At 33.7% G+C, this 14429-nt stretch overlaps 1 protein-coding gene across 1 annotated transcript in view; it reads left to right on the top strand.

Moving 5' to 3' along the window:
- The window catches only part of FER (FER tyrosine kinase), a 130245-nt gene that overhangs the window by 92383 nt on the left and 23433 nt on the right, over positions 1-14429 (top strand). The window contains exon 16 of the mRNA XM_015826368.1: positions 519-642. Coding sequence (XP_015681854.1) covers positions 519-642 — 124 coding nt within the window. The remainder of the gene's footprint in view (positions 1-518; positions 643-14429) is intronic.

Genomic DNA, 14429 nt, shown 5'->3' with positions numbered 1-14429 from the left:
TACTTTAATGCAAACCCCCCAAATGTTCCATGCCCTTCTTAAAAAGCATTATGTAACTAGCACACATCATTTCCAATAATCAGAATAATGAGACAGCAGAGCATTTTCTCCATGTTTACATATCAGCTAAGAGATAGTAGACATGTCCTGTGCTTACTGTAGCTTACTGTAAATTCTTTTTAAGTGAAATGACCTAACTTTGGAATTGAATTCAATGATGAAAATGCAGAATAGATTTTTTAATATAAATAAATACGCATAGGGTGATGCTTAATTCTTCTATGCAATGTGCAGAATTCATCTTGTTATAGAAATATATATAAAATAGTTTTTAAAATGTTAGTATTAATTAAATTATCATCTTTATATTTTCATTTATTCTTTTTACTCAACCATCAGATTGATTGAAAAGAACAGCAGAGAGTACATTGCCTCCTGTTCAGTCAAGCATCACTAATGAGAGATAAATAGAAATATCACCCTGTCATGTCTCATTGCTTATCTGTCTATTTCTCTAGGAGGTGATTTTCTTTCTTTTTTAAGAAAGAAAAAGGATGAGCTAAAAACCAAACAGTTGGTGAAATTCTCATTAGATGTTGCTGCTGGGATGGCGTATCTTGAATCCAAAAACTGTATACACAGGTAAGAACAAGTCAAATATTTTTTTGTATAAAATGTTTAAGCATAAATGAGCTGTAACAAAATCTCAGACTCATATTATACGGCCACGAATAATTTTATTTTATTTTATTTTACTTTACTTTACTTTACTTTACTTTACTTTACTTTACTTTACTTTACTTTACTTTACTTTACTTTACTTTACTTTACTTTACTTTACTTTACTTTACTTTACTTTACTTTACTTTACTTTACTTTACTTATTTATTTGTTTGTTTGTAGGCAAAACAAGCTTAAATCAATCACATGCTATCACGTAATATGCAGTATATCAAATTAATCATCTCTCAGAGATCATAGATAGCTTCAGTTTTGCTAAGAACTAACTTAATGTTGAATGGTACTCCATTAAACTGGAGGGTTCAAGTAGTAGCTAAGAAACAAATACAGCTTCAGAAGATGGAATAGCTTCCAATTGTTCACATCTTCTCTGAAGACTCATTTCCTGCTAAACATTTTCTGTTAGTAATAGTCATGAAGGAAAGAACAAACGTGCTCAGACATATTCCAGCAGGAACCCCACTCACATATTATCTAACCAGAGTGAAAACCTGCAGCATCTGCATTTCAGCACATACTCAATATCTAATTAGTATTTCATACCCATATTTGAAAAAATTAGCATTGAATCAAAGCAATTCTATACATTCATGCCCCCAGTTCCCTTTCCCTAGTAATTACAGATGCTACATTGACAGTATACAGCAATACACTGTCAGAATAATCTTTGATTCACAAAAGCATACCAGGCTTTACCCCCACCCCCAATTCTGAATTAGCTAGTAGTTGGATATCATTAACTATTTGGTGCTTCCACCATCAGATGGTTCTTCAGATAGTATTGGTAGAGCAAAGACGTTCTTCATTCATTTTTCTGTCAGTTTAATGAAAGAGGATTTAAAACTGCTTTCATTTTTTTAAAAAAATTCTCAAGAATGGCATGTGGTATTCTTGCACTACTTTATTATAAGTTATGCAAAGTATACACCCAGATTGCTCGGTCCGTCACTGTACAATAATTACTTCAGTGGCTTGCAATCTACTTAATTTCCTATGCTTCCGTTAAATTCCAAGGGAAGATACCATGACAGAATAATAGTGATACCATCGGAATCCTGCTCTTGAGATACAATTGGAAAAGTTTTCCTGAATCTGGAGAAATAAAGAGAAATAGCCCACCCACTTTCTCTGATGAAGAAATTTCAAAGAACATTTGGACCCAGTTCTAAACAAACATGCCTTTCCACCCTTTGCACACTTATTTGTTTTACATGTATTGAGTGGGAGAAAACCAAGCTGTGAGCCTCTTGAGAAACAGCATCTAGGACATGCACTTTTTTCCTGTTCCCTTTTTCTTTTGCCTGACAATACTATCAACTAACTGACATTTACTATTTTAGTTTAAGACAAACCAAATTACTGAACTACAGATTAAATTAACTAGCGTTAAGCAAGTGAATTAAACTTACACACTTTTGAATAACATGAAAACTCTTGAATTTCTTTTTTTTTCCACAAAGAAGTAAGAGCCAAAGTTCATGATAGCTCATTTTTATTTGTTATATTAAAATTGTTTTAGTATTATATATGAACCTGGCCTTTTTCTACTCTGCAGTCATAGTAACATACGAAGCTGTAGGTTTGTAAATATTTTGCTACCATAATTTTGTTCTGTCTGTCTACCCATGTCCTCATCTAGACATAATGCTGCTGAATAAATCACTGTTTCCTATCAACTTTGGTCTCTTCCCTCCCCTTGCACCTTCTGTTATAATTGTTAAAGATGCAAAAGTTTTGAGTCCAAATCTTAACTGTAGAATATTATTGAATTCAACTTCGCTTATGAAATTTGTTATAGCACCCAGTCCACAAGACAAACCATCTTTATATTACTGTGCCTTTAACTTGGCTTTTTAAAAATACATAATAGGTAAACTGTTCTTGAAGTTAGTCTTACGCTAAATTAAGGTGAGTTAGAAAGTTATTTCATTCATTCATTCATGACTGCAGAATAGAAAGAACAACTTCCAGGCTTATCTAGAATTGCTCATATAATTGTTTTGTGTTATATACAGATAAGAATGTTTGTTGTTCATAGAATGAAATACTTTATTAGAGTCTTAAAACTCAAGCTTACTCTTCTCATTTTAAAAATGCCTCCCCATAGTTACCTGAAATAAATTGCCATTTGCTTTAGGTAACCAAGGAAGCAATATATTTATAAATTTACAGTTAACATATCTTTTTAACTTTTGTTAAAAGTTCTGTATTTTCAATTTTAGTATTCCTAGATCAGAGAATGCAAAGGTTGCAACATAAAGGTTGAACCTTAAGAGATATCTAGTGTAACCCACTGCTCGGTGGAAGATCTTTGATAGGTTATCTAACATCTGTTTCAACTTCTCCAGCTAAGGAGAATTCATCTCTTCCCAAGGCAGTGTTGCATTGCTGAACAGCTCTGCAATGCAACATTTTATGGAAAACAACAACTGAGGGCTGGTTCATATAATTAAATTGTGCGAATGAGTAGAACTAGTATTTAAAGAAATGCTTCATAATCTGGAATTGTGTTTGTAAGTGACCCAATAACCATTGTTATGATGGTGGATTTGGAAAGAAATGCAGCTTTGAACATATGAATGGTTGCTGGCTTGCCACCTATGCAAACATTTTTCTCACTCACTATAAGTGCTTAAGTCATTGTGCATTAATTCATTTAAAGTAGACTAGTTTTGGACATATAGTTCAGGAAGAATGTTTACAAGTTGGAAGGGATTCGGATGATGTAATTTCTTGTTATGAATGAAAATCCTGTGTGACAGATGGTAGTCACATTGAGTATAATCTACATCAAGAGTAGCATTTTGAAGAAATGTTCAGCTTTTCTTTTCAGTTAGAAATATTTTATTCTAAAAAGTTGGGACTCGCCCATGAGCAAGAGACTTCTCAAAAAAAAAAAAAAGAAGAAGAAGAACAGAAAGGAACCAAATTCAGAAGAAAGCTTGAGTTCAAAAATAGGTTAGATCTTGCTAGGAGCTATGAAGAAAACATCCAGAAGAAGCTTTCCCACTGCATCCCTTTGGGAGAGGCAACAGCTAGGGATGCTGCCAACAGCTCCATTCTAAGTTCCTCTCCATTCTGTCTATGGATTATCAGACTCAGAGTACAGTATATGCAAACCTTATAACTCATAGTGTACCCATACAACAAAAACGCATACATTCAACACACCGGGCTTGGGGGGGGGAGGGGAGGGGACCTACACAGATCACAGAGAAAACACATGAACATCTTCCCTGATAAAATCCTCAGATATTTGTGTAAACATAGGCAACACATTTGCATTTGTCATAATTAGATTCTCATATTTACCCATACATAAACAGAGCTAACATGTTGAAAGGGATTGGAAATAAGTCCAAAAACCACCAAGAATTATAACAGATTGGTGCTGTTTATACAGTTCAAAACTAAATAATCTTTTACTATAGCATTTCAGATTCACTGATAATTTTGAATATCCAAGTATAAAATAATATTTTTTAAAGGGCTTTTAGGCTGGCTATATATGTCACACTTCAATTTTGGCAAGTTCATTAGTCATTTGTTTTCCTGGCCCTCATAGATCCCTTTCAAATCAACACCCTTAAAATATACCCTATCCTAATCAAAAAGTTAAATGCTTCTATTTTGTCTCTTTCCTCTATGGAAGTATAGGCCTCAATCATTTGTTTGTAGCACTATATAACTTTGAGAGCATGATTCTAGAGCCACTTTAGTCATCTGATGCTTTACAAAGGATGTTAATGTTATTGTAAGAAAAGCAGTAGTTTTTCGGAAAAAAGGAAAACACAAAATAGCTTAAGCATAATCATTTATATTATAGTAATGTTTTAAAATATAATTCTTTTTATAGGTATATTAGGTATTGTATTTATGGCAAGATTCCTAATTGTTAACTGATGCCGTATTTCAAAATAACTGGTACTAATGCAGTATTATTACATAGAGAAAATAATTGTGTTACATTTTTTTTGCCTTTCAGAGGATACTTTCTTAGAATAGCAACAGACAGTTCAAATAAAGGTTAACACTTGCTTTATTATTTCCTTTTATTTCTATTAAAAGTCTTTCTAAAAAAAGAAACTAAAGTGGATCCAAATAATAAGAGATTTTTCTCCATATATTCACTATCTAAAGGTCAGAGAACAGGAAATGGTTAGATTCTCTAGGTGTGATAAAAGATTGTTACTTTGCATTGTTATAAATGTCACAATTTCTGAAAGAGAATCTTTCATAAGGCCTTTTTTCTAGATTCTTCAATTTTATAAATGTTGTTTCTTTTTTTTTTAAATAGCCTAATTTAACACTAAACCTCTAAATTGCTTTTCATAGAAGATACATATAATTCATTCCAGCTACAGTTAACAATATTTTTCTTTAAATATTTGTGTTATATTGAGGCACCACTGATTTTGATATTTATTTTGCTATTATATTCCAACTGTCTACAAAATGGCTATTAATTAGTTTTTCTTAACATGTCACCAATACAATCGTAAACGTTTTCAGAACTAAACTTGGCTTTTCCATTTTGAAAGTGGACATCTAATTCTGAGTTAGTTACCATAATTTTATCAGATTTTTAACATGAAATACTTGAAATGCTTAAGCCTTGTGTGCTACAAATTTCCACTAGTGTTTTAGATCTTACTATAGATAGAATTCTCTTTTTTCCAATAAATTGTTCAAACATATAAAACATAAGAAGCGTGACTAAAAATAATGAGAACTAAAGAATAGAGAAATGTGTATCAGTTAAAATTAGAATCTTTAAAATTGCATTTTTATTGCCACTGTTCACATGTGCAATGTAAATCTAGTACTTTGGGGAAAATTAGGCGAGAAAGAAGCCAGAAAATGTTTAACGTGTGTCGTACTTGTCACCCATCTGTCTGCTTACAAAAAAAATATATATGGCTTGGGTATTCTGCACTTTGAAGCCTTATAGGAAAGCTCCATTTTGGGACAAAAAAATGTTTCTCTTTAAAAGTTGTGAATCTGGGAAACCAAACATAAAAATTCATGACCGGCCAATTTGTAGAATGACTTAAGACCAGTAATATTTATCTATTCAAGTACTGTACAGCTAGCAGAAATTCCCCCATATTCTCTTGCAAATCAGAACTAATGCAAATAGGCAAGCAGTGCTTTACTTCAAGCCTCCAACCTGTATGTATGATGAATGTCAAGGAAAGCTGGGAATAGCAGCACAGCACTTCTAGCTGTTTGTGTGCACCCTCTGCCTTCATTTTCCTGAATAGTAGTGTTAGAAAGAATCTTACCAGGTTTGTTTCCGAGCTGGGAATAAAGAACTTAGGCAGTTGCTTGAATCAGAGATGAAGTTTATTCCAAGAACACAATATACAAAAATCAGCTGTCAGAGGTGGCTGCACTAAGTCTTTTCCAAGAGATCTTTATCTAGGAAAACCTTGCCCTTATTCCTTGAAAGTGCACCCTCTTTGTAATCAGGCACCCTGCTGATTACAGGTGGTATTCTTAGTTTAACATTTGTTGATCGAAAACAGTGACCTGTTATTTGATTAAAGAGATCTCAAGTTAACATTCAGACAGGAAAGTGGAACGTTTACCTTCCCTTTTTATCTTGGTCTCAAGCCTATTGTAATTTATGATTTGGAGCCTTTTGTCCTGATTACAGTGGGTTGAATGTATGGTGGAACTCTTTGATATCCTTCCTACAGCTGACCTAAAAACAACAATGTCTCTGCAAAATAAACCTAAACACAACAATCTGTACATAGGTCTGTCTTGCCCAGTCTTCAACAGATACCATATGGGATACTGTCAGAATATATTTGTTATTCCAAACTCTCTAAAATGTTGTGCTGCAGCCAGGAGATCTCACCCTTGGGCCAAGAGAATGATTGTCTCAGCTGGTCAGCAGGATGTTTGAGGATGGAATCATGAGTCTTAGAATCCTTTTATAAATAAGGTTTCTGTCTTCCATATTTTAAACAGTTTTAAAATATGGAATACTCCTAGCTTGCTTGTCTCTTCACCATCTTAGCATTTTAGAAGTTTGTCATTATACAATACAATACTCTCTGTATTTTGTTTTTGTTTTATTTACACTGTGCCTTACAGATATAAAAACCAAACCAAAACTTGATTCTTATATTTATAAGCTATGCTGTATGTGTGTTTCCTTTTTGAGGGAGAAATTTGTAACTTCTAAGCAATACTTGAATTTGCGTGAACAATGCATTCAAAAATGTATTGCAGACAATTCTTCCAAGTTAACAAGGACATTAATTACAATTAGTGGACATTTTCACTTGAGCTTTTATATTGCATGGTAACAAAATCAATATTCAATCGTTCAGAAATTCTTCAATTGGTACTTGAATTAACCAACATAGAGGCATCCCCCAAATCTCAACTTTTAAATTAATTATATAGGCAAATTCCATTGCTGTACTATGCAGATCTCCCCCTTATAATTTTTGTCCTCCATGTAACAACATAACACATCTGAAATTTTCCAGTTTAGTCATCCTGATGACACAGAATGTAGGAAATTAGTTATATGGTTAAATGTTGTCTAGTTATGTGGATTAAATGTTGTGTAGTTCTAGTGTCTTCAATCAGAACATACTATATTGCGATAAATTGGATTACTTATATTGCTAAATTCTAGAGCAAAAGAAAAAAATGTTAATACAGTATTATTTATTTATATTCCACCTTTATTATTTTTATAAATAACTCAAGATGGTGAATATATCCAACACACCTTCCTCCTTTATTCTCCACAACAACCACCCTGTGAGGTGGGTGAGCTGAGAGACAGTGATTGGCCCAGCTGGCGTTCATGGCTAAGGCAGGACTTAAACTCATGGTCTCCTGCTTTCTGGCCTGGTGCCTTAACCACTAAAATAAACTGGCTCTGTGGCTGCATATGATATTTTCTAGATTTACAAAGTAGCAGGTTTCTTACAAAGTAGCAGGTTTGTGAGATATCTGTCTGTCTGTCTGTCTGTCTGTCTATCTGTCTATCTATCTATCTGTCTGTCTGTCTGTCTGTCTGTCTGTCTGTCTGTCTGTCTGTCTGTCTATCTATCTATCTATCTATCTATCTACATGTGCACAAATATGTGCTTCATTCCTAAAATTAGAATTTAATATTTGTATGTTGCATATTTCATTCTTTGTAAATCAGCAGATTCCACTAGCCCAGACAATATCTAAAAAACATAATATTGTTGATTCACTCATGAAGTTCTTCCTATACACTTACATACAGGGAAATCTTTACTGATAGTAAATTATGTTTTCTTTTCTACTCATGATTCCTCCTTTATTGGCAGGAGATCTGCCAGTGATTGACTTTGTCAGACATCAGCAAATGGTTGTGCATCCTTAAAGGCTCTGCTATTAATCTGATTATCTCTCCCTTCTCAGAAAATGAGCAAGAGGGACTATTACATTTTATATATCTTGTCCTCTCCTTTCATTTTTCCCCAGTTTTTTGGTTATTTTAAAAAACTTCATTGCATTGTTTAAAGCGCAACCAAGAAAAAATAAAGGAGAAAGAAAAAGAAAATATTTTCAGACTAGGTAAAATTAAGTAAGAATTTTCCAAGTAATCTTACATTAGTATTAGATAAAATATTTTTCACTGTTACTGAAAGTGCATCAATGATCAATAATGAGCAAAGTAGCCAATATGATAAGAATACTTAATCAGAATAGGGAACAAATAGAAATTTCTATTACATTTAAAGATATATTTTGTTAAAGTTTGTTAAAATGAAATCATCATTTGTCTACGGATTTCTATTTTGCTTTGTTTTAACTGATAAGCAATAGTTTTATGGAATCTATACTGTAGATATAGATAAAATTTCAGCTGTATGTTCATATCCACATTCAGCATCCAAATAAGGGCTGAATCTTAATTGACATTTAAATTAGATAGTAATATTTTCCATATTGGTGTGTTATATATAACTTCAGTAATGTAGTAGTCAGGCAACATAATAGAAAAATATTGTTATTTTTATAAGCTAGACAAAAACTATAGTACAGGGGTCTTCAAACTTGGCTCTTTTATGACTTGTGGACTTCAACTCCCAGAATTCCTCAGCCAGGCATGCTGGCTGAGGAATTCTGGGAGTTGAAGTCCACAAGTCATAAAAGGACCAAGTTTGAAGACCCCTGCTATAGTACTTATCTGGCTAGTTCTGAATTGTTTACATCCTGGGCACACAATCTGGCCTTATGCTATCTGGAACTCTTTAAATTCAAGTCAGTTGGAGGACACCTGCTGTTAGTCTGCAGGAACTGTTATTTATTCTTTAGAATTTCATATAGAAATCTATCTCAAGTTTACTTGTAATCCTGAGGATGGGGTCTGGTCTTTTTGCAAGTGCTTTATCACTGAGTGAAGCTTCACACAGTGGATGGGTTTGTTTCTACTTATTCTGCAAATGTATTCTTTTTAAGATGAGCAAATAGATGAGTGGCACAAATATGAATTAATATTTTGTAGAGTAAATTATTTTTAATGGTATCTGGCCAATGATTACACATTTATCTAAGTATTTTTGGTAAGTCATGATAATCTAAATAGAAGTTTGATTTGTTTGTTACACAGCAAAGGCAGATTAGTAAATATTTATCGAATTAATCAATTGAGATGTTTTGTTCTTTCAAAATTCATTCTTTCCAGAAATAAAGACATCTTGAAATTACTGAAACCAAAAATAATGCTGATTTAATACTTTGGTTGTTTATATCTCTTGTAATGGCATACTTCAATTCTTCAATCAATAGTATTCACAACACAACAGTATCTGAGAATGCTTTTTTGTCAGTTTGCTAATGTGCTAAATTGAATTGAAATTAAATATATGGGTTATTGACCCTGGAATTTGTTTGTCCTTTACAGATATTTGTGTCCTTCAACAAATGTTTCCCATTTTGTTGCACTTGTTAGGAAAAGGCTTATAAAGGCTTTCTGAGCAGCTTAGCCCTAGATGAGTCTTTAACTTATGTCACTATTCTTGCATTTTTCATGACAAAATAGCCGTTTTTTAGGATTACTCCAGAGCTTTTGTTAAATCATACCTGAAAATGGTTCTAACTTTTGGTTCTCCTAATAAATATAACACTGTCACCATAGTAATTATGTAAAAGCTATCTGCACTTATGAAGATATGAGTCTAAGCTACACATTAAATAAAACACTTTTTAAAAAATTGGCCATTTGTGTATCTTAATAAATAATATAAATTTCTGATTTCTCTTTAGGGTCAGATCTTTATCAGAAAAATGTTAGCTGTGATAAAAGAACCTATATTGACAATATTTAAAAGAAGGGAGCCATTTATAGTTATTTTACATTAATATTGCCAGCTTCTTCAACTATTACATTTATATACTCTAGATTTAAAAAAACAGCTGGTTGGTGACGTTGCAAACTCATATTTGTCATTTAAACTGCATAAACTCTTTAATTCTGGAATTTCTATTTATAACATTTCTTTTATTTGATGAAAATGAGACAACAAAGTGTTTTGCATTTTGTTAGAGGGTAGATGTTGAAATGAAGACAAGTCACCTTCTGACATTCTCCAGAAAATAAAAATTACAAATATCATTTGTAGCTGTTTTTCATCTGTGAACTAGGTTATCGTGCTCCATAATGAGATTGGTCCCCATTAATTTCGAGAAGCATCACTTGCATTTTATTATCATTATCTAATTAATTTGTAGGCTAGTATGTGGTCACTTTCTTGCCAAAATCCCATTTAGTTTAGTTTTGACATAACCAACAGCATCTGAGAACTAATCTGGGCAGCATAGTCTCAATCAAAACTAGGGACCTCTATGGCTTCTATTAGAAAAATATTCATTGGGAGATTCAACAATAATCTCCCATGAAGCATCCATATATTTAAAATATGTCAAGCAGTTTAGAACAGGGGTTTCCAGACTTGGCAACTTTAAGAATTCTGGACTTCAACTCCCAGAATTCACTATCCAGCATTGACATTCACAAGTCTTAAAGTTGCCAAGATTGGAGACCCCTGGTATAGAGAACCAACATTTACCCATTGCGCTCTTTTTGCAAGATCCTAGCTTTACACAATTATTAAACATGCTGTGCACTCTTTCAGTGTCATTCATCAATTGGAAGGCATAGTGATGAACTCATACAAGACTATGAATACTTAGGTGCTGGATGGGCTCCTGCTAGAACAATCCTACTAGTAACTGTCGTTCTAAATAATCAAACTGATAGAGGACTCCTCCCATCATTACTGTTTTATCTTCAGAGTCACTATCAGATAGTAGTTTCTTCACGAGAACAAGCTTGGCAAATTGCAGTTAGATATTTGCTGCTTCCAATGCTATCTATGTCAGCACAGGTGAATTTTAGTGCACCTAGTCCTCCTGCTATTTCCTTTTCAGGCTTCTGCATATATAAAGCATAATCAGTACATCAATTACTGAAACGCAGCAGAGAAGATAAAAGCAGTTTCTTCCACTCAAGCAAAAATGATAATTTGGTTGGCAACTCCAAAAGAAAACAGGCACTCCATCTACAAATTATTTGGCAAGTCTGTCTATTCCACATGTCATCTTTACTGTTAAAAGCTTCTTATTATCACATTGTTACAGNTTTTTTCCAATAAATTGTTCAAACATATAAAACATAAGAAGCGTGACTAAAAATAATGAGAACTAAAGAATAGAGAAATGTGTATCAGTTAAAATTAGAATCTTTAAAATTGCATTTTTATTGCCACTGTTCACATGTGCAATGTAAATCTAGTACTTTGGGGAAAATTAGGCGAGAAAGAAGCCAGAAAATGTTTAACATGTGTCGTACTTGTCACCCATCTGTCTGCTTACAAAAAAAATATATATGGCTTGGGTATTCTGCACTTTGAAGCCTTATAGAAAAGCTCCATTTTGGGACAAAAAAATGTTTCTCTTTAAAAGTTGTGAATCTGGGAAACCAAACATAAAAATTCATGACCGGCCAATTTGTAGAATGACTTAAGACCAGTAATATTTATCTATTCAAGTACTGTACAGCTAGCAGAAATTCCCCCATATTCTCTTGCAAATCAGAACTAATGCAAATAGGCAAGCAGTGCTTTACTTCAAGCCTCCAACCTGTATGTATGATGAATGTCAAGGAAAGCTGGGAATAGCAGCACAGCACTTCTAGCTGTTTGTGTGCACCCTCTGCCTTCATTTTCCTGAATAGTAGTGTTAGAAAGAATCTTACCAGGTTTGTTTCCGAGCTGGGAATAAAGAATTTAGGCAGTTGCTTGAATCAGAGATGAAGTTTATTCCAAGAACACAATATACAAAAATCAGCTGTCAGAGGTGGCTGCACTAAGTCTTTTTCAAGAGATCTTTATCTAGGAAAACCTTGCCCTTATTCCTTGAAAGTGCACCCTCTTTGTAATCAGGCACCCTGCTGATTACAGGTGGTATTCTTAGTTTAACATTTGTTGATCGAAAACAGTGACCTGTTATTTGATTAAAGAGATCTCAAGTTAACATTCAGACAGGAAAGTGGAACGTTTACCTTCCCTTTTGATCTTGGTCTCAAGCCTATTGTAATTTATGATTTGGAGCCTTTTGTCCTGATTACAGTGGGTTGAATGTATGGTGGAACTCTTTGGTTTCCTTCCTACAGCTGACCTAAAAACAACAATGTCTCTGCAAAATAAACCTAAACACAACAATCTGTACATAGGTCTGTCTTGCCCAGTCTTCAACAGATACCATATGGGATACTGTCAGAATATATTTGTTATCCCAAACTCTCTAAAATGTTGTGCTGCAGCCAGGAGATCTCACCCTTGGGCCAAGAGAATGACTGTCTCAGCTGGTCAGCAGGATGTTTGAGGATGGAATCATGAGTCTTAGAATCCTTTTATAAATAAGGTTTCCGTCTTCCATATTTTAAACAGTTTTAAAATACGGAATCCTCCTAGCTTGCTTGTCTCTTCACCATCTTAGCATTTTAGAAGTTTGTCATTATACAATACAATACTCTCTGTATTTTGTTTTTGTTTTATTTACACTGTGCCTTACAGATATGAAAACCAAACCAAAACTTGATTCTTATATTTATAAGCTATGCTGTATGCGTGTTTCCTTTTTGAGGGAGAAATTTGTAACTTCTAAGCAATACTTGAATTTGCGTGAACAATGCATTCAAAAATGTTTAGCAGACAATTCTTCCAAGTTAACAAGGACATTAATTACAATTAGTGGACATTTTCACTTCAGCTTTTATATTGCATGGTAACAAAATCAATATTCAATCGTTCAGAAACTCTTCAATTGGTACTTGAATTAACCAACATAGAGGCATCCCCAAAATCTCAACTTTTAAATTAATTATATAGGCAAATTCCATTACTGTACTATGCAGATCTCCCCCTTATAATTTTTGTCTTCCATGTAACAACATAACACATCTGAAATTTTCCAGTTTAGCCCTCCTGATGACACAGAATGTAGGAAATTAGTTATATGGTTAAATGTTGTCTAGTTATGTGGATTAAATGTTGTGTAGTTCTAGTGTCTTCAATCAGAACATACTATATTGCGATAAATTGGATTACTTATATTGCTAAATTCTAGAGCAAAAGAAAAAATGTTAAAACAGTATTATTTATTTATATTCCACCTTTATTATTTTTATAAATAACTCAAGATGGTGAATATATCCAACATACCTTCCTCCTTTATTCTTCACAACAACCACTCTGTGAGATGGGTGAGCTGAGAGACAGTAATTGGCCCAGCTGGCATTCATGGCTAAGGCAGGACTTGAATTCATGGTCTCCTGCTTTCTGGCTTGGTGCCTTAACCACTAAACTAAACTGGCGCTGTGGGTGCATATGATATTTTCTAGATTTACAAAGTAGCAGATTTCTGAGCTATTTATTTATTCATTTATTCATTTATTCATTTGCATGTGCACAAATATGTGCTTCATTCCTAAAATTAGAATTTAATATTTGTATGTTGCATATTTCATTCTTTGTAAATCAGCAGATTCCACTAGCCCAGACAATATCTAAAAAACATAATATTGTTGATTCACTCGTGAAGTTCTTCCTATACACTTACATACAGGGAAATCTTTACTGATAGTAAATTATGTTTTCTTTTCTACTCATGATTCCTCCTTTATTGGCAGGAGATCTGCCAGTGATTGACTTTGTCAGACATCAGCAAATGGTTGTGCATCCTTAAAGGCTCTGCTATTAATCTGATTATCTCTCCCTTCTCAGAAAATGAGCAAGAGGGACTATTACATTTTATACATCTTGTCCTCTCCTTTCATTTCCCCCCAGTTTTTTGGTTATTTTAAAAAACTTCATTGCATTGTTCAAAGCACAACCAAGAAAAAATAAAGGAGAAAGAAAAAGAAAATATTTGCAGACTAGGTAAAATTAAGGAAGAATTTTCCAAGTAATCTTACATTAGTAGGCTGAATGCAACCACATGTTTACTGGATCCGTGCCCCTCCTGGCTGGTACTGGCTGCCCGGGAGGGTACACGAGCCTGGCTCCAGGGAATTATAAACGCTTCTTTACGGGAGGGTGTCTTCCCCGTAGCCTTGAAGGAGGCGGTGGTGAGGCCCCTCCTTAAGAAGCCTTCCCTGGACCCAGATGTATTAGCTAACT

Source organism: Protobothrops mucrosquamatus, unplaced genomic scaffold (genome assembly GCF_001527695.2).
Source record: "Protobothrops mucrosquamatus isolate PMUCROS unplaced genomic scaffold, P.Mucros_1.0 scaffold3080, whole genome shotgun sequence".
Classification (NCBI taxonomy): domain Eukaryota; kingdom Metazoa; phylum Chordata; class Lepidosauria; order Squamata; family Viperidae; genus Protobothrops; species Protobothrops mucrosquamatus.
The sequence above is the reverse complement of the archived record's forward strand: the minus strand, read 5'-3'. Positions and strand labels throughout refer to the sequence as shown.